Raw genomic sequence first — 26,411 nt, 5'->3', positions numbered from 1 at the left:
ACCATTCATGATTGATTTTTTTTATTCTTACATTATACGGCTAATAGCATCAAAGCATCATCCGTCAAACAAAACACCAGAAACATAATGTATGAGCATGTGTTAATTCTTTGAATTCTACAAACAGACCTAGATTATTTTGTTATTGCTTTGTTTGATGAATCTACGCCTCATCGTTTAGAGCAATCATGATCATGAATGATAAATGAAAAAAAAAAACACTTCGACCAGGGATCGAACTCGAGCCTCGAGCCTACCAATAGGCCAAATCGTCAGACGATACAAGTCAAGCTGTAGCTCTATTACTCAATTGACTTCATCGAGTCGAATTTGCTGCTAGAATCCCCGGCAGAAAACGCTCATTATGCCTTGATTAATGGTGCTCATACTGCCTCGGGGGGTTTCTCATTGTGCCTCTACAGTGACTGGTTTTCAGCTTTCGGCAAAATATTTTAAAATGCATTTTTAAACGTTTTTATCTGCTTTTTCAAGTTTCATCCAATTAGGCAATAGACTATTTGAGTGTCTGAACACGAAACAATGATCTATGGTTAAATAAGCGTTTTCCTTAAGGTGGCCATTATGCCCCATCTCCATTTCTCAGCAAAAAATTTCTAAAAGTACACGGAATCTAAAACACGAGTGATCTATTTTTTCTTGAGTGTAATTACAAAAAGATGTAATTTTAAACTTCTTTCGATGTAATATTAGTCTATTTTCTAAAATTGAATAGAAATAAACTGTTTTGATTTAATTTTACACTGCATCATGCAAAAATCGACTGGTCAATGAAATTTATATCACAAACAGTGTAAAATTATATCTGTTCGATTTAAAATTGAATGCAAATATTTAAATTGTGCCTTTTTATATTTCAAGTTAGTTTTCGCGTCGGGCACAAAGTAAACAAGTCGAAAAATTATTCGGAAACGACAACGAGTCATTCAAAGGCGTAGCTACAGGAGCACTTTAAGAGTCTTTAAAGTAGTAAGTTTATGAGACGTGAAATAAAGAATATGGTTGAAACTGATAAGTTTTCTCTCCATTACAGCAAGGTCAGATTTTTCGCAGCGGCTGATATCCGGCCAGTGATTATCCGGAGAAACTTTTGTCAGAACAATTCGAGTGTACAGGATGCTGACCGAAAAATTATGATTTCCGCAACCATTCGAGGAAAAACATCCCCGTGCTGAGAATCATCGGATGCAACAACAATATCACCCTGACGCTTTCCGAATGGTTATTTTTTATGTTCAGTTTTGGAAATAAATGTGAATTAAAAATGATACATGCAGCGTATTTATTCAAGACAAAAGCAAAAACCTTAATATTCAGAAAAAATATCAATATTTACGATAATAAATTTTAAAATTTACATCCCTGTGTATTTTTACACGACGGCTTTTGTGATCCAATCTCGTGCATAGATTTCGATCTAAATTTACACGCCTCAAAAATTACATCCTCGAAAAAAATACACCGTGATAGAATTTTACATCAAAATCGATGTTCCGTTTTCGTGCATCGTTTTCGATCTAAATTTACACGAATTTTTCTTGCAGTGTAACTGAAACTTCCAATTCACTCATGTAAATGTTATCTGAAAATAATGCAAAAAATCATGAATAAGTTTCGACACAGTCTTATGGACCAATGAGAACTGTTCTGAATCTTTTCAAACAGGTTACAAACTTCTTATTTGAATTTTAAGCCTGAATCTATTTCTACACAGCAAGAAAAATTCTTGTAATTTTAGATTGAAAACGATGCACGAAAACGGAACATCGTTTTCAATCTAAATTTACATCATCGTTACATTGAGGCGTGTAAATTTATACCAAATACGATGCACGAAAAGAGAACAGCTTATTGTCGTGTAAAAATACACAGCGATGTAAAATTTTATATTTTTTTCTCGATATTTGCAGTTTTTATGAAATATTCAAGTCTTATGTCAATAAAATACACTATATTACTATTATTAAACATTTATTTTTTAAACAAAAAACATCAATAGTAATGGAAAAAAGTACACCCACCATCACGAGCACCGCCAGACTGAGGCAATGTTGTACACGAACATATACATCCTGTTGATATTCCAATCGGTCAGCGTCACTGGGGGACCAAAGGGAATACCTTTCCGCACTGTCATGGTCCGGATTCACACGTCGTCAGCCGGGTCAGGATGTGTTTTTGTTAACAAAGGCCTTGGATCGTTCAGGCAAATTTCTCTCCAGACAATCTTATCGGATCTCTGCCACTCAGCCGACGCTGTAATCGAGACATAACTTATTAGTTTCAATAACATCATTCGTCTATTTTTCACAGAAACCTACCAATTTTAGCAAAGTGTTGAGATGCTGGAGCTGGGTCTTGAAAACAAGATACTCGGTTTCCGAATACTGACTTGACTGGCAAATGGCTCAGGCAGACTGTTTTATTCAATTTTAAATTCAATAGATATAATTTTACACTGTTTGTGATATAAATTTCATTGACCAGTTGATTTTTACATCACGGAATGTAAAATTATAGCAAAACAATTTATTTCTATCCGCTTTTGAAAAAAGACTAAAATTACATCAAATGGAGTGGAAAGTTACATCTTTTTTTCATTACACTTGTAAAAAAATAGATCACTCGTGTTTTAGATTCCGTATACTTTTAGAAATTTTTTGCTGTGTAGTAGCAAACTCTTTTTTTCTTACCTACATCTTGTCAGGTACGATTTTCTCTTAGAATTTATCTCCCTTTACTTTGAATTCATAAACCTGTCAATCGCTTGCGGAAAAATCCTCTACTGAAAGTACAGCTCACTCGAGACCACCGAAAAGCATACTTACCTGGCATAGGGGTTACCGTGATCAGAAAGGCGGTTCCCCCAGGGCGAGACCCTTCCATTGCACCTCGGCTGGGTTGACCCCTGTGATTATCCCTCATGTGGATAACTCGTATGCGAAATTTTTGGTAGCCGGGACGTGCGTACGCGCACATCCCGATCTTTAGTTTAAAAAAATAATGCGCAGTTTTACAGTATGTTGATAAGCAACTGAAAAAAATCTTTTGTTAACCCCATCCTTGATGAACATTTTGCGAGTTAAATTTGTCTCCTTAATGTAGGCACAAGTTCCTGGAACTAGAGCTTGTGTATGAAGCATCAAAATTTTTAGTATTTCGACGTGTTTTGAAGCAAATGGTTAACACAGCCAGGATTTGAAATCTGATGCTGCTTGCTCTTTATCGAATCAAGTTCTTATACCTTAATGAATAAACATTTTAAAAAGAAATAATAAATCTGAATTCTGATATTATATTTTAATCGGATCAGAATATTTATCTGATCTGTTATTTTAGTGGGATCTGATTTGGAATTTTAATGTTTGGAACGTTTGGAATGGAATTCAGAATTCGTCTACTGAATTCCGTCCCTGATTTCAAATTCTACGTTCCAGTACTCGTTTCTGATTCTTATATTCAGATTTTTAATTTCTCTCAATAAATCTTCAATAATTTTTCTTGATACATAAGCGATATATATATATATATATATATATATATATATATATATATATATATATATATATATATATATATATATATATATATATATATATATATATATATATATATATATATATATATATATATATATATATATATATATATATATATATATATATATATATATATATATATATATATATATATATATATATATATATATATATATAGAATAAATTTGGCTTTAAAGACTCATTTGTATGGATTTTTAAATCATAAATGAGCTTGTAAGAGTATTCAGTCGACAATCTATGAATGTTTCAACAACTAAATACTTTGTTCAAATTCAGCTGCTTTTGTTTATTTTTTTGTAATAATTTGAATTGACAGTAATGACAGTACGACCTAATCAAAACAAACTCTAGAAATATTGCTTTTTTCGTCGCAGTCTTCCTGTAGATGGACAGTTTAGGATGTTTCCCATCGTATTTATCATTGGAAATAGTAAACTTCCTTCAGCAAGACTGTTTTTATAGCCATCTAAAACTTATGTGTCCGTTTTACCCGACCTAGCAACTTTTTTTTCAAAACGTTTGTTACTCAAGCCCGTAAACCAAAATTCGCTGCTTTTCCTGTAGATCGTCAATGAGAAGCCTAATCAACATTCAACAGTTGAAAACGGTTGAAATTTCCGAGAATGTTGCGAGTAATGGACTATTTTCTGAGTAGAGAAAATTACATCAAATTGTGCATACTCAAAGTTTTTGTTTATTTTGTTTACTATTATGAGACCTTGCTTGCTGTAAATCAACGAAGGATCTCGAAAATGTTGATTCACATAAGCAAACAAATTCCCATCATTAGATTTGTGCCAAACATTGCAATTTTCGAAATATTGAAAGTGTCCGTTTTACCTGCTGTCACCTGCTGTGTCCGTCTTACCCGACTTTCCCCTATCAAAACTTCCTCAATCGTGGAAGTGTGGAGACGGAGCGCTAAATTGTGACAGCTAGTTGTTCGCCTACCAACCTTCGCCAGTATGTACTGTAAACATTACGATTACCTGTCACAAGATGGTCGATTTCGTGTTTTGGTATCTTAACACACCCGTAGCTGTACTCGTTCTGCTCGCGCCATTTGCTTATAGCGCCATCTGTCAGATTTCAATGGAAACATATTCAATTATTGGAAAATGGAAACTCTGGCAACGCTTCCGTTTTTTTCTCAAAAATTTGACAAACTATACCCGCGTAAGGAACGCTCGGAAATTGAAATCCCTTCATCTTGACAAAAATCCATTCCGTCTTTTCGTCGTGACTGGTACGATTTGGTGATTTTTTCGCAAAAATTGTTGCGTTATGTGCCTTGAATCCAACTAAATTTGGTCACCGCGGCTAGTGTTTCGATTTGTGCACCGACTAAAGCCGGATTTGCGGCACCATGACGCAATATTTGCCACCAAACTTGCTGGCTTTGTTCGCCCCACGCGAACCGATTCCATTTTTGCCACCGCCGGATAAGCTTCCGCACGAGAAAAAATCGCAGGGTTATGGGGGGGTCGGCGCTTTCATGGACCTTTTTGAGGTAAGTTTTACTTGACTGGATGATGGAAAAATGGGTTGAATTGGATTTTGTTTTGTTTGGTTTGATTTTTAGGATCCCAAGGATACCCCTCCACCAACCAGGGTTGAAACCAGAGAGGAGCGGCTGGAACGGAGACGCCGAGAACGGGCAGAACAGGTTGCCTACAAACTAGAACGGGAAATAGCAATCTGGGATCCACAGCAAGTCGAGGGGGCCACCGAGGATCCTTTCCGGACACTGTTCGTGGCGAGAATTGTAAGTATCGATTTTATCGGTCACGAATTTTTTAAAGGATAAGAAGTACTTAAAATCCTTCTTTATTTTAGAACTATGACACTTCGGAATCTAAACTGCGTCGTGAGTTCGAGATATACGGCAATATAAAGAAAATTAAGGTAATCACGTCCAAGGACAACGGTAAACCCCGAGGATACGCTTTTATTGAGTATGAACACGAACGGGATATGCACTGTAAGTATTTCCTTGGATCGACAATGATCCAAACTGTTGAAAAATGCCGGAAGGAAATGAAGGACACCCGTAAACGGTGTAGAACCAACAAATTTAATTTTCGTTCCGGTACGGTTCAACCAGCGATAATTTTAGCTGTAGGTAGCAGATTTGCGAAACCAATAGAAAATTTGTCTACTAGATTCCGGTTAGGTTTTTCACGAAAATCGAAATCAAATCAGTACTGTAGAGGGAAAGTCCCATTTCCTGCATACCTAACTAACAGAACAACCCATCCGGTGATTAACAACAAGACTTCACGAAATCTAAGAAAAAAATCTATGACAGAACACCGGAAACACACTAAAACGTAGTTTTCTTGTTTCTCGTTCTTTCGACTACCACCATCCGCACCTACAAAACACTTGAAAAAGTGCTCAACCGTGGTCCAGCAAACGGTAGCTCTAGCCCTCGTATTGGCCGGAAGGGGCCATCCGGAGGAGTCACTTGAGTGCTCTTGTACTTCCCGTTTGAACTTTTTACGATAATGTTCTGTTTGAGACATTTACGAATGTGTACTTTGAAACCGTCATTAAGAAGGTGACGGATTTGGATTATCAGGTTGTTTATTTGATAAATGTTCTGAACCCTGAATGTAGTGTAAAATTTGAGGGTGCTACTACAATGAAACTCAATTTTGAACGGAAACGGCTGTGTTCTGCTTTTTACCTTGAACAAACGATAGATCGACGATGTTAGGTTTGTATAAGAGATCCTGTTCGGTAAGATGATGGGAATCAATTCGACCTTTTCCTTAGAATACTACCAGAATTTCAATCCACTACGACATTGGTCTATATCGGTCATGGTAAGATTTTTTAAACACACAATCGATTAGGCGAGGGACTTATCAATGATCACGTTCTAGCAAATTTCTCATTCTCAAAGTGTTGAACTGCCTACCTTAAAACTAGCAATTAATAAATCATTATTTAAATACTCTCCTACCATTTTATTTTGATGTAGTAAATTCTGAATTTATAATCATGTAAACATTTCGTTTCATCAATGAGTTGAAATTGTGTGTTCTTTATTATTCAGTCAAGACTTGATGTTGTCTCATTTTTTTTATTCAGAGACAGCAGGGATGAAAATTTCAAAGAAAGTTTAAAAAATTGCCATTTCTTTTTAAAAGTTTTGTCATGATTTCAAATCATGTTGTACAGCAAAAGTTTACATGAATATAAACTCAAGATTTCCATTTTAAACAGTGTCAGCATTTCCTGGTAATTTCCATTTCAAGTTTTTTATTGGATCATCAAATAGGCAAACAAATTCCAATTGAGAACGGAAGAAAAGTAATCCAACTCACGGATAAAGACGCTTCATGCTTATTAGAGCAGCATTTCAATCGCTAGCATCGGTAAATGATGGTCGTCGAAGAGTTAACAGAACCCAGTGAGGTAATTGATGCGTGTAAGTTTCCTGTAAAAGCACATAAGAAAGTAAATTGGTATGCCGCACACAGTAAGTTTCTAGTCTTGTTGATGTGCTAGGGAAAAGGTAAAGAAAACTTTAAAATGTTCGGGTGTTTGTAGGTACACCCCATTTTTTCTTTCAAAGAATCACCTGGTTTCAACTATTGACAATCAATATGTAAAAGGGAGGATGGTTCGAGTTGGCTGGAATCGGAGCTCTCGGAAGTGTGTATCGTAAGTGTGTGTTTCTCGTAAGTTTTTGGTAAACCTCACTATACTAGTGTCTCTTCAAGCATAATTTTATTATTTCTGTTGAAATCGATTTGCGCTCAAACATAGCCCGTCTTGAACGTAAGTATTGTGCGCACCAGGTAATTGATTCTGGAACCTGTGGGAACGGAAAATTGGAATCGTATACCTCAGCCGAGTGGTGTCGGTTATAGAGATAAACGTGAAGAATCGGCCTTTGTCGGGTTGGATTTTCTCCTTCAAAAGACAATCAGTTTATACAAACAAGTGAGAGCACGTTGTTGTGTTCCGAGTAGGTATGTCATTTCGTAAGTAATTTCTGCCGGTAGTCCGGAAATCCGGTGTGGGTAGGTATGTCTCTACGGTATTACATAGTCCTGTGGTTAGCCAATCGATTTTCGTCAATTCAGAGTCTAGAAGAAATAGGATATCAGGACACTTTCCACCTTGTAGTCTTTATGTGAAACATTTCGCCTCGGTTAGGAAGCAAATAAACTTGCATTTATATGCTCGACTAAATCAGAATAAGGTGCCAGTTGTTGATTGCTAGAAATTAAAGTACTGTCTATTTTTAATGATGAGCACTGTTTAAAATGTTACCTGACGAAATAAAAAAAAAATAGTTTCTCATTTGAAGATGTAAACCAGAGGTGAGCAACTTTTCATAATTTCGGTCAACTTGAATGAGGAAATAGAGATCTCGTCTCTTTCGAAAAACATCTACCTACTTACGAGTTTTTTTTCTTCTTTTTTCCTCTTGACGATAATCGCATCGTTCATTTCCTGGTTTTGACGGCCACTTAAGTGCTAACGGTAGCCATAAACGTAATTTGTTTTTTATTCTTCGGACTTTGCTGTAGATTCCAGTGGTTCGAGTCGAGGTTCGGCTTTCCCGGAGCGTTTGGGAGAAGTTCTGGCGAGTTCGATGTCCACAACTCGTGGGATTTGGATTTGGATTTGGATTCGGTTAGGTCCTCACCTTGTTGGCCACGTCCCGAATTGACGGGCTTAATGTAAGCCACTCTTCCATGCTTTCACGGAGTCGGTCGCCTTCGGATTTCTTCTACTAGGTCTCCTCACCATTCTCACACAACCACTAAATACTATTACGAGCATCTAGGACTTTAAAAGTTGCATTTTCCTTGACTTCAATCTTATAATATTGCAAGAGCTTCAATGAGTTCTGTGCTACTCAGGTTGGTAGAAAAGCCACAACGAACTTTTCGTCGAGATAACTTTTTCTAGTGTACTATCAGTGAAATTTGAGATCTATTCCTTCTGGCACCTTGTTCAGAACGTCGAGCAAAATGTTGGAGGCTCAGAAGGGTAGATTAGTTCTCCTAAATTTTTGTTCAATTATCAGATTGAGTTTTATATACGGGACCGCTTCAATGTTAGACTATTATTTATAAAAACTCGTTTTACGTTTATCTTTCTCATTACATTTTTCCAATAATTTACCAATCCTTCTAATGAGGACTTCATTTGTTGCGAGATCTTTAGAGGTCTGATTTTCAAAATTATCTGAGAAGCTCTCCATCACTTGTAAAAAGGGAAGTCGTTTCTCCAAATATTAACATATAGAATAGCGCCAAAAATGCATTTATTATCATACCAATTTTTCCTCCTTCCTTCCCTACAAATTTCCCCTTCCGACAACAAACCACATCATGACCTTCCCATCCCTCTCGGTAAAATGTCCTGTTCCAAAAACAAAATCCTTATACCCACCTAAAATACCACCACCGCCCGCTAAAATGTTAACACAGCCGCCTACAAGCATGCCGATGGTAAGAAAATCGATGGTAAGCGGGTGCTAGTCGATGTGGAGCGTGCCCGCACCGTCAAGGGATGGTTACCGCGCCGTTTGGGTGGAGGACTCGGCGGAACACGTCGTGGTGGCGCCGAAGTCAACATCAAGCACTCGGGCCGCGAAGACAACGAGCGGGAACGGGAACGGTACCGGTTGGAACAGCGGGAACGGGAGGAACGCGACCGACGGGGAGATCGCTTCGAACCGCGTAAGTAACTTTAAGAAAAACGCGTTGACCACAAATCCGTATACTGATGGGATGCTTTCTATTCCCTTTTTTTGTAGGATTCGACCGTCGTCGCTCACGATCGAGGGATCGTGCCCCGGATCGTCGCCGCCGGTCTCGCTCCAAGGATCGCCGACGTCGGTACAGTCGCGAACGCGAGCACGAAGATCTGGAGCGTAAGGATCGCTGGGGTGGCGGTGCCGAGCGGGAGCGTAGCCGTGAACGCGACCGAGACCGGTAAGTTTGACTGCAATTGTTCAAAATTCTTCATCTAGATTTTAAACGATTTTTTCTAATTTCTCATAGGGATCGGGATCGCGAGCGTGACCGTGAGCGCGATCGTGCCGAGAAGAAACGCAGACGCAGTCGCAGCCGCAGCCGGTCCCGGGATCGGGAGCGCGATCGCGGCGACAAGAAACGGGACAAACGCGACAAGGATCGGGACCGAGAGCGTAAGGAGCGCAAACCGGACTTCCGCGACGGCGAGATCAAGATCAAAGAGGAACCACAGGATGGTAAGTGTTACGTCACATTTTCATTACCCATTTCGTTACGCAATCTGTTGTCTGCTAACTTAGAACTAAGAAAACATGTTTAAGAGCTTACAACGTTTCAATCGCTTGGACGAGGATTGCAAGATTAACCACCCATTCGATGGCAAATGAGACTCCAGGGCTATTAGTTTTGAAGTTTGAACTACTTAGTAGTATCTAAGTCTCTGACAGATTCCCTCATTCAAACAAATTATTTTGTTTCCTCAAGTCAAGCAAAACCTTAAAACATCCTCACCCTTCAATTCCCCAGATTATCCGGATTACAGTGCTCAGTACGATAACTACCAGGCGCAGATTAAGAATGAAGATGGTGAGGAGGAAAAGTATCGGCCTCACGAGGACGAAAACGGTAGTGGGGCAATGGGATCGCGAGGAGGGGGTCGCGGTGGGGGTGAAAATGGGGGCCGCTATGCGCAGTTATCACACAACGACGACGACGACGATCAGTACGATGACGGGGATCGGTATGCGGGGTACTAGGAAAAGTTTTGGACTCCGTCGGTTTTCTTCGCTAAATTTTAATACAACCTAGGAACCTAGGCGTTTCAAGTTTTTACAACATTCATCTCCGTAGCAAAAAAAAAAAGGTAAAATTGCATAATATAATACATCGGGGTAGGGTTTTTTCAAACCTGATACCGTAACGGCGTTTTGATAAATGCCCTAGTAAGTATAAGGTAAGGTATCTGCAGCGATGAACAACATATAAAAGTAGGACATGGCGTTCGTTTGGGAGAGCCGTAACGTGCTACGTGCGTATGCTCAAGAATGCTAATAAACACTTAAACAAGACGCTCTGACGCGCGGACAGTTCATCGGAAAGTTGACTTTGTAGCTTGATACACAGTGCTATTTGTAAACACCTCCACGCGTAAGTATGTAACTGAATAAATTTCATTGTGAAATTTACGGCTTCTGATTGCTTCGAAACTTCCTGTCAACTGTTTTAACTATTAAATTTGCAGTCGGTTCTACAATTAGAAGTTTCAATTCGTGTCTCTTCTTGTAACTAGCGAAAAAAAATCGTGTAAAAGTTTGTTTGTAAGCAGAAATCTCATTTTTCATCCTATAGAAGTTTCAATCCGCTCAGACTTTTCCTAAGTCGAAGTCTCCATCAATATTGAGATTCATCCCATATAAGCATATGCAGGCAAGCATAAGTCTCCATCCGCTCTTGTCTTCCATTAAATGAAATTCTCAATCCACTTGAACTGTCTTATTAGCCAAAACTTTAATAGATTAGCAAACAGTCTATTCACTCAGCAGTCTCAATGCGTTTTAACTTTGTTTCGACCATCAGAAATAGAAACGTGAATTCGCTTTGCAGAAGTCTCTATCAGTTGTGCCTGCTTCTCAAGAAGCCCAACCAGTGAAAGTTCAAATCGTTTAAACTTTTCTTCCGCTAACAAAAGTTTCTATCCGCCTTTATGCAGTAACTAGAAGTTTTAATCTAAATTGTTAATTTTTTGCAAGCAGAAGTCTCAATTTTTGTTTGTTTGCATTCAGTCCGCTCTCATTACAGCCAAAATCTCAACCTGTCGTAATTTTTTTTTTCATAAGCATTCATTTTTTCATTTTCATCAATCTATTTTAGTTACCTTTTCACTGACTTGCTTGATTTTTTTTAGTTAAAAAAAAAATACAGATTTAAAAATTATTAGAAGTCTCAATTCACTGTAACTTTTTCAAGCAGAAGTCTCCATCACTAAACAGTTTTAATTTTCGCAAGCTAGAAGTTCTTGGCAAACAGAATCCGCCGGTTGTCTGAAGCGGTAGTATCAATTTACTACGTCAGTTTTTCGTAAGAAGAAGTCTCAATTCGCTTTTCTTTTTCTCAGTCTGTAGCAGTTTACTTTGGAACTGTAACTCAAATGCAAAAGATCCATTCCTTCTTAACACATCTGTCACAAACAAGTAGTAATTTCAATTGGCTTCCAGTTTTCCACAAGTAAAAGTTTGAACCAATGGGCCTATGTAAGTCTAAAATAGAATGAGAAAAGAAAAACCACTTGAGACTTCTGGTTCACAGTAACTTTTTGAGCAGAAGTCACAAACAGTAAAACAATTTATTACAGTTTAAAAAGTCTTTTCAATGCTTAAGAAGCATCGAAAATACTTTTAAAGGCAGTTTTTGGCAAGCAGAATCCGCTGTTTTTCCTAAGCTGTAGTATCAATTTGCTGCATCAGGTATCTCGTAAGCAGACGTCTGATTCCGCTCTCATTCCTCAGCCAGCAGAGGTCACATTCCTTCGTAACCCAACCCTTCCTTTTTCCCACTGGTAAATTTGCTGTAACAAGAAGTCTTCCTTTGCTTCCTTTGCTGTAGAAGATTTTCTTTTGCAGAAGTCCCGCTTCAAGGTCTTGGTAGATTTTTGGCAAGCAGAATCCGCTGCAACTGTTTTCTTGAGCGGAAACCACATTTTGCCGCATCAGGTTTCTCGTAAGCAAAGTATCAATACACTTAGATTTTTCTTGGAAATTTCAATAATCTGTAACTTTTCCTCACAAGCAGAAGTCTCAATCCAATTTTCTTTTCCTCAGACAGAAGAAGTCTCAATTTCATGTAACTGTTTCTAACAAGTGGAAGTCTCAATCCTCTGTAAGTTCTCATCGCAAGTTGAAGTCTCAAACCACTTCCCTTTCCTCAACCACCAGAATTCTCAATCTCATACTTTTCCTCTCAAATAAAAGTTTCAATTCGCTTTTCCCTTCTCAGACAGCAGAAGTCACTATCCCATGTAACAATATCTCATAAACAGTAGTCTCAATCCTCTGTAACTTTTCCTCACAAGCAGAATTCTCAATCCGCTTTTATTTTCTCAGCGAGCAGAAGTCACAATCCCCCGTTACTGTTTCCCACAAGCAGAAGTCTCGATCATCTATATCTTTTGTTCATTAGCGGGAGTTTCAATGCTACAAGTGGAAGTCTCGATCCACTGCAATTGTCTTTTCCATAATAAAAATGGTACGCACTTTCATTTCACGGAACCAGAAGCGATCTCCTCAATTCATTGAGCAAATATATTTCTTGCTATCTTTCATTCAGCAGAAGTCTCAACCATCTTAGTTCGTTTTTTTAGCTCAGGTCTCGATTCACTTCAACAGTGGGAGTTTTCCTTTAGCTTTCGTTCTTCCTATCAGCAAAAGGCTTCATCCGATGTAACTGTTTCTCATAGGTGAAAGAATTCAGAATCGCTTATCTGTAATTGTCTCAGCGGTTTCAACCAGTGAAGCTTTAAGTTTTTCAGGAGTAGAAGGTCGCAATTCATAATATGTTTCTTGTTCTAATCCTTTCTCACAAGCAGAAGTCTCAATCCAATTTCCTTTACTTAGACAGAAGAAGTCTCAATCCCATGTACCTGTTTTTATTTTTAATTTTTTTGTTTCGATTATAGTCGTTTTAACATCTGTATGTCATTCGCGACTTATATCAACGATGAAGTTGGCGGACAAGTCATTGAAAAATTTATCCAGTACAACTGTGATCGATAATTACTCTTGGGCTCGAACTCACGGACATCAGCTCAGAAAGCAACTGACTTGCCAACTGAGCTATATCACAAGCCCCACCTGTTTTTAACAAGCGGAAGTCTCAATCCCCTGTAACTTCTCATCGGAAGTAAAAGTTTCAAACCGCTTTCCCTCTCTCAACCACCAGAATTCACAATCCAATGTAACTGTTTCTCACAAGCAGAAAAAGTCTCTATCATCTATAACTATTTCTCACTAGTAGAAATCTCAATACGCTTATTCTTCTTAATCAGCAGAAGTCCCAATCCTCTAAAACTTTTCCTCACAAGTAGAAGTATCAATCCGCTTTTCCCTTCTCAGCCAGTAAAAATCACTCTCCCATGTAATTATTTTTCACAAACAGTAGTCTCAATCCTCTGTAAGTTTTTCTCACAAGCAGATGTCTCAATCCGCTTTTATTTTTTCAACCAGCAGAAGTCACAATCCCCCGTTACTGTTTCTCACAAACAGAAGTCTCAATCATCTATAACTTTTGTTCACAAGCGGAAGTTTCAATCCGCTGTTATTGTTTTCCGTTAGCACACGCCTTTGCGGGTTTCCACAAGTGGAAGTCTCGATCCACTATTATTGTCTTTTCCATAATAAAATGGTACCCACATTTATTTCACGCAACCAACAGCTTTCTCCTCAATTCATTGATCAAAAATATGTTATATCTGCCCACAAGCGGTAGCCTCAATCCTCTAAAACTTTTTCTCTCAAGTATAAGTCTCAATCCGCTTTTCCCTTCTCAGCCAGCAGAAGTCACAAACCCCTGTAACAATTTCTCTCAAGCAGTAGTCTCAATCCTCTTAAACGTTTCCTTACAAGCAGAATTCCCAATACTCTCTTATTTTTTAACCAGCAGAAGTCACAATCCCCCATTACTCTTTCTCACAAACAGAAGTCACAATCATCTTTTACGTTTGTTCACAAGCGGAGTTTCAATCCACTGTTATTGTTTTCTTTAACAGTGGTAGTTTTCCTTTAGCTTTCGTTCTTCCTATCAGGAAAAGAATTCATCCGATGTAACTGTTTCTCATAAGTAGAAGTTTCAATCACTTATCAGTAATTGGCTCAGAAGTCTCATACAGCTCTCATTTTTTCAACCAGTGGAGCTTTCAATCCGCTGTAAGTTTTTCAGGAGCAGAAGGTCGCAATTCAAAATTTGTTTATTATTCGAATTGTTTCTCACAGCAGAAGTCCCAATCCGCTTCTAGGTAATTTAATAAATTTCAATCTCCTCACTAGATTCTTGTTTGTAGACATCTTAAGTCCTTCTCTCAATTGTTTTAACTATAAAATAGATCTGAATCGGTTGGATAAAAAAGAATTAAAGAAAAAAGCTGGTTTTTCACGAGTCTTATTCTACAGATTTTTATAAGCAGTAGTCTCAATCCGCTTGGTTTTATTTTTTAACCAGCAGGAGACGAACCCCGCTTTCTGTTGTTTTCAAAAGTTTTTCTCAATTCGTTATTAAAGTATTTTTGACAACAGATGCATTGATACGCTTTCGTTTTGTTTCACCCAGTAAACGTCTCAATCTGCGTTGAGTATTTCAACTCTGACTTTCTCTGCAACAGCTTTGATTTTCCTCAGATTTTTTTTCTTATGATAATTGTTCTGGACTGAATTTCTCTGGTTTAAAAAAGTAACGACTGAAATATGTTTAAACATTTTGACTTTATTCCGACTAATTTTGGTTTATTTTTTTTTTGTTCAACATAAAGCTAATAATATCAAAACAAAATGCATGTCATGCACTCAGGAAACGAAAGAAGAAAAAACAGCTAAGCTATGTATCGCACTTGAACTATCATGATGAAAGTATAAAAATAACACAAACAAAATTGTTTTTGCAATTCTACATAAACATTTCCCAGCTTCGTTATCGCCGGGCCAAACGACTGATTCAACATTGTCTATATGACTTTATACCGCTAATCTGTGAAAACAAAATCACAATCATTGTGGCTCAGAATTAGCTGATAACGGTTTTGTTAGTGTCACCTACATAGGAACACCTAGGTACGGATGTTTTGCGAATGGCGACAAACGACGATGACGACTTTCATTAACTCTAAATAAACTTTCAAGCAATATTTTCCTAGCGTTTACGTGATAACGGTCGGAGCGTTGCGACCGGTGAAGGTGGGCAGTTTGGAAATTTCCAGGGCGATGTCGATCAGGGGTTTCAACATTTCGGCCGCCTGACCCAACACGTTATCGCGTTCGTACGAATCGATGTACAGCCGAACGGTGGCTCCGGAACTTCCGGTTCCGCTGAGACGCATCACCACCCGACTTCCGTCCGAGAACACAATGCGGAGACCCTGTGAGGACACAGTTAGGATATTAATTTAAAATAATTTGAGAGTTTTTAGGAGTTATTACCTGTTTAGTGGAAACGGATTTATCGATGGGGTCGTTGTAGCTAAAGTTATCTCCCAACTTTACTTTGTAGGTCTTGCCACCGGCAGAAAATTCCTTACCCACGAAACTGGGATCGGTGATGGTCTTTTCGAGGGTGGCCATCATTTCGTTGCAAGGGGCCAGATCGCATTCCTCGTAGTCGTACCGAGTGAAATAGTTTCGGCCATATCGCTTCCAGTGCTCCACGCAAATGTCCTCGACACTCTTACCAGTGTGAGCCATGACCGAGAACCAGGCTAGCACTGCCCAGATACCGTCCTTTTCTCGGATATGGTCGGAACCGGTGCCGAAACTTTCCTCGCCGCACAGACACAAGCGGCCGGCATCCATCAAATTGCCGAAATACTTCCAGCCGGTTGGTACCTCGAAGAGTTCCTTATTCAAAGCCTTGGCTACCAAATCGACAGCCGAAGCTGTTGGCATACTACGAGCCAATCCGGTGACACCGTTCTTCTTAAAGTACGGAATGCATTCGAGGTAATGAGCAATGACGGCCAACGAATCGCTCGGAGTTACGAAAAAGGCATTGCGACCAATGATCATGTTACGATCGCCATCTCCATCGAAGGCTGCGCCAATATCGTAATCGCCCTTCCTAACGGCATCAACCAAATCCTTAGCATAGGTGAGATTGGGATCCGGATGGAGACCTCCGAAATCTGGCAGTGGAGTCGTATGAACCACACCATCCTTAGAGGCACCCAAACAATTGACGAAAATTTCGTTAACATAACTTCCAGTAACTCCGTTCATAGAATCAATCCTCATCTTCAAGGCCTGGCCACCCCGAGACTTTCCGCTCACGAAATCCTTCAACTTATCGAAATCGAAAATTTCCTTCATCAATCGAACATAATCAGCCACCGAGTCAATCACCTCGACGACAAAAGGTTTACCGTTGACTTCGAAGTTGCTAACTCCAACCTTCGTCACATCAATGGCCAAACCCTCGGCAATTTTGTATTCTTTGATCTGACCCGACAAAGCGTAAATCTTATTGGTAAACTGATCCGGTGCCGGTCCTCCGTTCTCGCAGTTGAACTTGATACCGAAATCATTCTCGGGACCACCAGGATTATGCGAAGCCGTCAGCACAATCCCTCCCAGAGCCTTATGCCTCCGAATCAAACTCGAAACAGCTGGGGTAGACAAAATTCCATTCTGCCCTGCCAAAATCCTCGCGACCCCATTGGCAGCACAAATCCTTACGATCAACTCACAGGCCTCCCGACAAAAATACCGCCCATCTCCACCCACCACCAATGTTGACCCGGCCAGAGCCGACCCATTCGCATCCAGGATACATTGTACGAAGTTCTCGGTGTAGTTCTTCTCCGTGAACACTTTAACCTGTGACACGAACCAAAAAAAAGCGTATAAGACAGAATTAGACTTAATAACATTGTTTTCAACTCAAAGGTGTGGATTTCTATTACCTTTTTACGAAGTCCACTGGTACCCGGTTTTTGGCCCTCGAACGGTGTGGTGACTACGGTTGCAATCGTGATAGCCATTTTCAACCCTGCTTGTTAGTGTTTCCCGTGGGTCAATTTGAGGTCAGCGGTTGCACCCAGTTGCAGTCTTCTAGAGAGGAAATTTGTACTTTTGAGCACTGGAACCCAAACGATGTTTCGACTTTCGTTCTTGGTCACAGTCAGTAGCTGAATGATGTTGCTTTTGCTGGTAACGATTTAAATTTTTCTCTACTATGAAAGTCGCTTCAAGGTCGTTCACACAGCCAGTGATATGGGCTAGGCGGTAGAATCCTGTGAGATGTTGCTACCGGAAATTACGGTTTGGTGATTTGCTTTATTTTTTATGTTAATCTGATGAGAATGTATCATGTGTAAGAAACATTTTTGTACATTTTTCAATTTGTACGTCATATTGCAAATTAAAATTTGAATGAGATGCTTAATCCATTATATTGGAGCCCAAGCTATGGACGTCCCATTAGTGTTATCATTTTCCCCGCAGGGCTGTGTTGAGATTTGAAAATTTTCTCGATTTTGATAAGGGTAGGCGTAATTGAAAAATGCACGTCTTTTTTGCCGTTTTGCCAATTTTTCTTAACACGTTAATTTTCTTTATTTGTAAGATTTTTTGAACTTGGAAAAAACCCGTAAATTTTACAAATTATATCTGTACATTTTTTGAATTGTATAGATCAGTTTATGTTCTAAACTTTTCCAATTTTATAAAACAAAATTTATAAAAAAGTTAATCTTATTTTTTTTGTTTCGTTTGTTTTTGTTTATTTTTCTCCCATTTTGTTTAGTTTGGTTTGGTCTTATTTATATCTTGTTTTATTTTGTTTGAACTTTCTCGAGTTCAAGTGCATCTCTCAAATTTATGATATTTACCTTCAAAAGTTTGTTTTTTATTATGTTCCATCTTGTTTTATTTTCATTACACGCAGAAAAATATATTTTAGGAATAATAAAATTTTGGAGGAAAATAATAAAAATTTTGGTTGGGAAAAAGCACAAATATAAACTCGGTTATTTTGATAAGAAAGTGTAGTTGAAATTCAAGCATCTGTTTTTGTAAAATTCATATACACCCTTTTTGAAAATGAATCGTATTTGTTTTCAAAACAACAAAATTTTTGTGAAAAAAAATATTGAAAAAATGGTTTAAATCTAAGAAGTTTGATTGATTCCAAATAACAAAACGTTTTGGAATTGCAACAATTCAATTTTAAAAATCAAAATAAAATTAATAAAATTAATTGATTTTGATTTTTCATGGATTTCTTGCATTTATAAATCATACACATAATTAATTTTATTCAGTTTTTATTCATAATTTTGTTATGTTCACCTTTTTGTCAAGTATTTTTTGGATTCCGCCACAACCAACCGAATTCGGCCCGCTTAAGCCCGTAGTAATCGAAGCACCAGAGCCTGTCGTCTTTTAGATATCGCTCCATGTTCGGATGTCCGGACGTTGATTTAAATTGGTGTTTCGACGTCTTCTCCCTATGCCCGGTTGAGCGCGAATGCAAAGGTCTGATACATGACATCTGAAATGTCCGCAAGCAGAGAGAAGAAAAAGTGAAGTTAGTTCATTGATATTAGACTTTGCCAAATTTTGAGTCACACAAAAATATCCGGCTAATTGTCATACGTATTCAAACAGGACGGACAGTTAAAAAATAGCTGAAAACTTACTCTATAGCTCCAGCAGGACACGGGCCAGGCGCACGGCACGGATGACCGAACAAATTTCGGAATCCGAAAAAAAATAGTCTTCCTTGGTGGCGTTGCGCAACTTCTTCGTGCGGAACAAGAACTTAATCGGCTTAGATAGCCACTCCATGGATCTTGTTCTACGGCGACTCCTCATCAGCCGTCGGGTTCAGCTAATTCCTTGTACAAAGCAGCACCCTGAGGAAAAATAAAATAAACAAAATTGATAAATTTAGCATATTATTTACAATTTTTTAATGCTTAGTTTTTTTTTATTTTTGGGCTTACCTACCCGGAAGACAATTCCTGATTCGTGGTCCATTTAATATATGGTATCCCGGCCGGAATGATCCGGGAAACCGGGAAAACAGTTGCGCTTCCTCCAACCTTTGCTGCATTTCTTCAAGTTTTTTTTTTTCTTTTTTTGACTCATTGACACGTTAAACTAATTAAACTTATTTTTGGTTCAAAAACAATCCAATTATAAACTTGAAAACAACCAAAAAATATTTTAAAATAAATCGATACCCGCTATATACACGGCGTATTGGCTTTGATTATTTTATAAAAATTACAAAATGTTGGATTTAGTTTTGGATCAAATTGTATATCAGAACTACACATTAAATGTGCATTGCTAAAACAAAATTGAATAACAAAACGTTTTGTTATATCAACTCCCCTTCCTTTTTCTGCGTGTAGCCGTATTTTATTTTCCTCATATTCTTTAAACTTACTTGTTCGATTCTTTTGAACTTAGTGTTATTTTGTTTCTTTTCCTTGTTTGATCTTGTTCTACATTTATTTTGTTTTTAAGAGAAACTTTTATTTTTTTTATTTATTTATTTTTTTGTTATTTCTTTATTCGAAACGGCTTATACCTGTTTTGTGTATGAACACATCATTTGGCAATTAATGTTAAAATAATTTAAAATTTTAAATTAAGGAAACTGTTGAATCTTTCATTTTTATTTAGTACATATTGCAGCATTTACCTCGAGGTAGGGATCCTATTAGAGCTATTTTTGAATTTGCTGAAGAAAACGAATTGCACATAGAGAAAAAAGAACGAAAATAACGTGACAAGACTTATGATTTTAAAAAACGAACACACACATATAAGATCTCAGTGAAACTTTGTTTATTTGAAGAGATATAATTTACTTAATTCTAAGGCGTAGATACACCTTTCAAGGATAATGATGGCGAGCATCTCACAAATGCTGAAACCACCAGTCCTTAGAAAGAGTACTCTATGTGTGCCGTGGCCGAGATTCGATCTCATGACCTCTGGCTTAAAAGACTTGAACGCTATCCTCTAGGCCACGGTCGACGGCTTTTAGAATAAACTTTTGAATGGCACTTCAGAACATTGTGTAAGTGGACCTTTTTACTCTCATAAGTGTTTTTTAAAAGCTTTGAAATTTCAAAGTTGCAACTTTACAAAGGAAATTATCAGAGATTGAGTATTTTTGGTTCCAGACTTTAATGCTGCCATAGTGGCCACACTTTCAGGGTGGCGGTAATCGCATTCGTGGGGAGGTGTAGTCGATCTAGTGGATCTCACTAACACACACCCACTTTTTTCCGAAAAGCCGACCGTTTTTGACAGCTTTCTTACACGTATTTTGGCTCGGCTGCGATGTTGGACTTTGCCAGTGTGCTGAGCTGACAATCTGCTGCTGCTTTCATTTCATTCCACGGCGTTTTTTCACGGTACACGTTCGATTTCTTCCCCAGTGACTGTGGTGATAGTTTCAATAAATTCTGTGAATTCATTCCTTCAACTTCAAGGATTAGAAGCTAACCATACGCGTAAGTATCTGCTAAACTGAAATTCATTCAAATATGTGGTTTTAATGGGGATTTTGTAAAGGATAGCTTCCCTCTAAATCGTCCACGTCGCTTACTTTCGATTTTTCCCTTTCCCAGACAAAAGCAAAGAATTAAAGATGAAAAACTTTGTGTACGCCGTCGTGTTGGGTCTGTGCGCCCTGAGCCAGCTGGGAGTTGCCAACGAGGACAGCTCGGCCCGGTTACTGGTCTCGAAGCAGATCCTGAACAAATATCTGGTCGAAAATCGAGACATCATCGTCAAGTACACCCTGTACAATGTCGGATCCGGGGCAGCCTCCAACGTGCAGCTGGGTAAGTCTGAGAAAGTTTTATTGAGAAATTAGTTTTGTATTTTTCAAATTTTCCTAAAAGTTAAGTTTTATTTTTTTTCTCGAGGGATTTTAAGCATCTTTATGGCTTATTCATCCCGTAAGCTAAGTTTTAGAATATCGGGTTACAACAAAATTTATAGATTTTTTAAAATTCAGTATTCATTAACAGATTCAGAATCATAATGCCAAAATTTCAGTTCCAGAATAAGACGTCCGATCATTCAGAAACTATTAAAAATTGAAAGTCGTAATAGGTTTTAGAAATTTAAATTTGTATGCAAGCTTGTTTAAAAAAAAATCAAAAAAATAAAATGTAATAGTAATTTTTCTAAGTAGCGTAATAATATAAAAAAAGATTTGAATTATCTTGAAGTGAGACATCAGAATAATTATTAAGATCGCAATCCAGAGTCTAGGACTTACCAGAAACGACAGTATGAACAGTAAGAACTTCGTATATTCAGTCAAAAAAAATTCCATCATGTTTTTCGCAATACACAAAATTTAAAAATAAACATGGATATAATAATAAATCTTATCTATTTCATCATTCTATTTTATTGCTCCACATCTCCAGTTGACAACGGATTCCACCCGGAGGCTTTCACCGTGGTCGGAGGAAAACTGTCGGCTACCATCGATCGCATTGCTCCGCAAACCAACGTCACCCACATCGCCGTGGTGCGACCAAAGGCCTACGGATACTTCAACTTCACCGCCGCCGAGGTCAACTACAAGCCAACGGAGGAAGCCGTTGATCTGCAGGTCGCCGTCAGCTCCGAACCCGGTGAGGGAGCCATCGTTGCCGAGGCCCAGTTCAACAAGCAGTTCTCGTCCCACTATCTGGACTGGTTCGCCTTCGCTATCATGATCCTGCCCTCGCTCGCTATCCCCTACGCGCTGTGGTTCAACTCCAAGACCAAGTACGAGCTGCTGAGCAAGCCGGCCAAGAAGGCTAACTAATGTAAACATCATTTTCGCGGCAGCGCCGTTGCGGCAACTCATTCGAGGGAGGTGTTCGAACAAGATCCAGGAGCTTTTCCAATAATCGATCTGGAGGTAGATTTTTCCTACCTTCAAGCGGTAGACCATCATTGGCATGTGTCGGAGGAGAGAGCCCTTTTTGTTTTGAGAAAGACTTATTCATTAATCGTAAGCAGTTGAGAGTTTCGTTCATTTACCTAGTTTCTCATCACTAACAGGATTCAGTTTTCTGTTGTCTTATTTTTAAATAGTAACGAAATCATTCATATCCATTAGTGAGCGCCCGGGAGTGAAAACTCGTAAAGAAAGAGCAGTTTTGTAATGCATTTTTTTCTGTACAATTCGAGGAGGCAGTGATAAGGTTTGTTTTGCAACATAATTTGTGCAAAGTTGAATAAAATGAGATTGATTGTAATACCAAAGTTCTTCGATGATTCTACGATATGAAAATCCTTGCGGTCATTTTTAACATCTGGTCTAAATCTTGTTCTTGGCATTAAATATATGTTATACTGGATTGTATACCGATTGGAATAAAGCCGTTTGGCATAAAAGTCGTTTGGCATAACGGTCGTTTGGGAATAAATAATGCATTTACTTTTGGCATGTGGCATGCGGACCGAACAGGGGGCTTGTCCCTAGTTTTGGATAAACCTAGAAACACGGGGCCTGAATAACACTGGAAAGACGGGACTGTCCTAAAATTATAGATAAAAACTTCGAGGAAACCTCCTCACGTTTCGCGTTGGAACTAAAATTATGGGGATTGGGGATTGTCCCTAGCTTTGGGTAAACCTAGACCATCCTAAAATAATGCATCAAAATTTCGAAGAAGCCTCCTCACGCGTTCGAACTAAAATGATGTAGGTATGGTCCTTACGCTTCGCGTTACGGACCGAGCTAGGGGATTGTCCCTAGCTTTGGGCAAATCTAGAAACACGGCGGCTTCCTAGGGCTTTGAATAAACCTAGAAAGATGGGGCCGACCTAAAACAGTCTAGAAGGGTTGAAAGAACGGGTCCGGGTGGATGCTTCGTATTGATAGGGAAGGGAGACGTGAAGATTTAAAATAGAGAGGAGGAAGACGTGAAAAATGAGCAATGAAACGTGAGACATGAATAGTGAGAAGTTAGAAGTATGAGAAGAGAAACGGGTGAAATGTAAGAAGTGAGACGTAAGAAAAAAGACGTGAGATGTAAGAAGTGAGACGTGTCTCCTGTCTCAAGACTTCAGTCTCAAGTCACACTATTTTGAGAGAAAAAAACTACAACGAAATAAGTAGCAAATATCATTTGAATACTTAAGACGTAGATAAAAACGGTTAAAAATGCATTTTGAAATTTTTGGCCGAAAGCTGAAAATTTTTAACAGTAGGGGCATAATGTGTCAAAACGCAACGTTCATGGTAATCTACGAACTCCCTGGGTTACTAGAGAACTGCGGCGACAGAAAACTGCTTAAAAGTGCGCTCTCCGAAACTACAATAAGCACAAGTGCCTCAACACGATAGATTAATTTTGCAAACTGAACTCTGCTTATAAGAAAGCCAGCAAACGTTGCTACCTAGCATATCTGAACCGGTTACGACGAACCGATTTCAAGAGCAGTCCGAAGTCGTTCTGGATGTATGTCAAAAGCCAGCGAAAAGAATCCGGACTCCCGGACTTTCACAAGCGGGTCCATTTCTGCAGAACAACTGACCAGGGCTGTTGTCTCACCTCTAGGCTCTTCAATAAATGGTATTCTCGTCGATAATGCAGCTATCTTAAAAGCAACCGCCAAACTCTAAAACTCTACTTCTAGCTGGAATACCAGCTACATTTTTGAAACGGTTTATGCCTCATCAGCTAACACCTATCAGGCATATCTTTCAAGCATCACTGTACGGCGCAATCTTCCCCGGTTTGTGGAAAGATGCATGTATGTTTCCTGTTTACAAAAAGGGAGATTAGAAAGATATTAAGATTTACCGTGGTATCCCAGCTCTGTAGGGGCCGTTCACTAATTACGTAAGCACGATTTTGAAAATTTTCAACCCTCCCTCCCCCCCCGGTAAGAAAAAGTAAGATTTTTCGAAACCCCCCCTCCCCCCCTAGTAAGATCTTACGTTTTTAATTCTATAAGAAATCGACACGTTTTTCCAAAAACCATGCTTCAAAGCAGAGCACTTTTTAAGTAAAACTTAATAATTTCATTTCAAAAGTATAATTTATACAAAACAACAGATGAAATGTCTTAAACGATTATTGTAAACATTAAGTTTTAAGGACATAGCATGTTCGGGGTTACAATAATCTTCAATAAATTTCCTCAATCGAATAAACATTATACAATCTAAATTCCGATTTAAAAACAAGTGAGAGATCAGGTTAGCACAAGGTACCATAAAAAATGTTTGGTTTTGAACTAAAAATCATAAAAATCTTTAAAAAAATATTAATCTATGCTACTAGAATTGGTGCGAAAATGTTTAAAGACAATTACGTTGTGTATTAACCTAAAAGCTGAGATTCACTTCTGCGATATTCGATAAAGTTTTACGATTTTTTTTCGTAATTAGTTTGTAAAATTTAGAGTTGGTAGTGGCTTGGTTGGTATCACTGAAAAAACTGTCTAGAAATTTATTATTTAAAAGCCCCCATATCGATTTTTAAAGACTTCTACTTGATGAAGTCATTTTCGAAATAAAATGTTTTCAAATCGTGGTGTCAGAACGCACCAATTCTCTTTTTGTTTCTTCTAATTTCTTTTTTTTTTTTTTTTTTTTTTTTAATGGGTTTATAAGCTACCTGGCTGACCCGGAAAGGAAAAACAGAACGGGGGACAGAAGAGGAAACTTTACACGAGAATAGCATAGCTTAGAACAGGATAGCGGCAACAGAGCCCGAGAGTTCTGAAGCACCAGAGGGAGGAAGCGTTAAGATAGTGCTCGACGGACTGGGACAGATGGGCCCTACATGAACTTCGAGTTAACCCAACCTCCAATTCAACCGAGCAGTAACTGTATGATAACATACGCCAAAGTCTCGATATCATTGTCAGAAGGGTTCACTATCTTACCGTAGTTGAATTTTCCCTACCTGTCACCTAACCTTACTCGTTTCAATAAATTTGAATTTTTGATTGTTTTTACTCGAGATTAACATATATAAGTTAATAAAAATATTTTCAAATATGTCAATGTTAATAGATCCAGAACAAATGCTTGAAAACTCGGTAATTATACAAAAAACTAGAATGACAAGAAACAGAACTAATATCAGAATTTGTCTATCTGAATCTGAAGCGTAATAATTACACAAATAGTAGTACAGAACACAAAAAGTAATTATACAGAGTTGTGAGAAATAAAAAAAAAAACAAAAAAACAAAAAAAAAATTATCAAAATGACTGTTATAACACTTATCAACAGTACTGACTGTACATAAAACGCATCATCTGTTAATTGTGATGTTTCCACTAAGGAATACTACCCTTGTTTAGCAGAAAGGAGAGCAAGTGTTACATTTTCCATTCATTTTATGATCATGGCTCATTAAAAATGGACACATCTGAACCTACAAAATTTAAACTAATAAAAAATGTTCAGCACTTTTTCTTTTATAGATCTTAATATAAAACCACGTTCAATAAGATTGTGAGTAACTACCCTGTTAGGAAAATGATAGATTTATCCATCATTTTCACCATCATACACACTGCTGCCTTTGTGAAGTTGATTTTTGTTGATATTCTTTTCAGTAAGACTAAAAAATAATAATAATAATTAGAGAACACTCACCTGCGAAGAAGCTGTTCAACGTGTCTTACCGTATGCTTTGCTAAAAGCCTGTTTTAGAAATATTTTTGTTTTATAGAGAACTTCTTTGAAAATAAAGGACCTGAAATATAATTTAACGAAAGACAAACTACAGAAAAAAGTACCTATTACAACGAAAAAGATTTTTTCAGGAAACAGCCCAAACAGCATTCTCATCCAATGAGCCTCTAGATCTTGTAAAATGCTTGATTTAAGAATAAGCCTCCGAAATTCATAAACCGCAAATGCACACTTACTAGAGCATTGGGGAGACGAATACCATTGTACATCTATTCAATTTCTATCTACCATATCAGTACCTAATTGTTAACGTTCTCATTCAACTAATTATGGTATCTACTATTAAATCACCCACCTATCCAGTATCCTAAATAGACTATCCTAAAAGATTGATTACAGTTGTCTATCTTTCACAATACTATCTGTTCTAACCTAACTTGCGCATGG

General features: G+C 38.1%; 3 protein-coding genes and 1 non-coding gene across 4 annotated transcripts; 3 read left to right on the top strand and 1 right to left on the bottom strand.

Annotated features, from left to right (window-relative positions):
• Nucleotides 1-2,838: 2,838 nt before the first annotated feature.
• On the top strand, nt 2,839-3,002 carry LOC129758893 (U1 spliceosomal RNA). Its single transcript, XR_008740117.1, has one exon. It is a non-coding gene; the product is annotated as a U1 spliceosomal RNA (small nuclear RNA).
• A 1,771-nt stretch (nt 3,003-4,773) lies between these two features.
• LOC129755240 (U1 small nuclear ribonucleoprotein 70 kDa-like) lies at nt 4,774-10,763 on the top strand. Its single transcript, XM_055751629.1, has 7 exons — nt 4,774-5,088; nt 5,161-5,343; nt 5,415-5,559; nt 9,035-9,286; nt 9,364-9,541; nt 9,611-9,819; nt 10,109-10,763. Exons 1-7 carry the CDS (start codon nt 4,945-4,947, stop codon nt 10,336-10,338), a joined length of 1,341 nt encoding a protein of 446 aa, XP_055607604.1. The 5' UTR covers nt 4,774-4,944; the 3' UTR covers nt 10,339-10,763.
• Nucleotides 10,764-15,032: 4,269 nt separating this feature from the next.
• LOC129751874 (phosphoglucomutase) lies at nt 15,033-17,523 on the bottom strand. The gene is made up of 3 exons (XM_055747629.1): nt 17,238-17,523; nt 15,763-17,151; nt 15,033-15,701 (listed from the first exon to the last, which is right to left on the bottom strand). The coding sequence occupies exons 1-3, from the start codon at nt 17,313-17,315 to the stop codon at nt 15,483-15,485; spliced, it is 1,686 nt and encodes a 561-aa protein (XP_055603604.1). The 5' UTR covers nt 17,316-17,523; the 3' UTR covers nt 15,033-15,482.
• A 3,112-nt stretch (nt 17,524-20,635) lies between these two features.
• LOC129755041 (translocon-associated protein subunit beta) lies at nt 20,636-22,566 on the top strand. The gene is made up of 3 exons (XM_055751340.1): nt 20,636-20,807; nt 20,925-21,140; nt 21,738-22,566. The coding sequence occupies exons 2-3, from the start codon at nt 20,945-20,947 to the stop codon at nt 22,121-22,123; spliced, it is 582 nt and encodes a 193-aa protein (XP_055607315.1). The 5' UTR covers nt 20,636-20,807; nt 20,925-20,944; the 3' UTR covers nt 22,124-22,566.
• The last annotated feature ends 3,845 nt before the right edge of the window (nt 22,567-26,411 follow it).

Source organism: Uranotaenia lowii, chromosome 3 (genome assembly GCF_029784155.1).
Source record: "Uranotaenia lowii strain MFRU-FL chromosome 3, ASM2978415v1, whole genome shotgun sequence".
NCBI lineage: Eukaryota > Metazoa > Arthropoda > Insecta > Diptera > Culicidae > Uranotaenia > Uranotaenia lowii.
This window is presented reverse-complemented; position numbering and strand designations above follow the sequence as displayed.

What these genes read in the sequence shown, in the direction of transcription:
- LOC129755240 (XM_055751629.1), top strand. Translation starts at nt 4,945, where the DNA reads ATGACGCAATATTTGCCACCAAACTTGCTGGCTTTGTTCGCCCCACGC. An exon ending in CTTTCATGGACCTTTTTGAG is followed by an intron (nt 5,089 to 5,160) that starts GTAAGTTTTACT and finishes TTTGATTTTTAG; the next exon opens with GATCCCAAGGATACCCCTCC. An exon ending in CGTGAACGCGACCGAGACCG is followed by an intron (nt 9,542 to 9,610) that starts GTAAGTTTGACT and finishes AATTTCTCATAG; the next exon opens with GGATCGGGATCGCGAGCGTG.
- LOC129751874 (XM_055747629.1), bottom strand. Translation starts at nt 17,315, where the DNA reads ATGGCTATCACGATTGCAACCGTAGTCACCACACCGTTCGAGGGCCAA. An exon ending in CCAGTGGACTTCGTAAAAAG is followed by an intron (nt 17,152 to 17,237) that starts GTAATAGAAATC and finishes TTCGTGTCACAG; the next exon opens with GTTAAAGTGTTCACGGAGAA. An exon ending in AATCCGTTTCCACTAAACAG is followed by an intron (nt 15,702 to 15,762) that starts GTAATAACTCCT and finishes GTGTCCTCACAG; the next exon opens with GGTCTCCGCATTGTGTTCTC.
- LOC129755041 (XM_055751340.1), top strand. Translation starts at nt 20,945, where the DNA reads ATGAAAAACTTTGTGTACGCCGTCGTGTTGGGTCTGTGCGCCCTGAGC. An exon ending in AGCCTCCAACGTGCAGCTGG is followed by an intron (nt 21,141 to 21,737) that starts GTAAGTCTGAGA and finishes CCACATCTCCAG; the next exon opens with TTGACAACGGATTCCACCCG.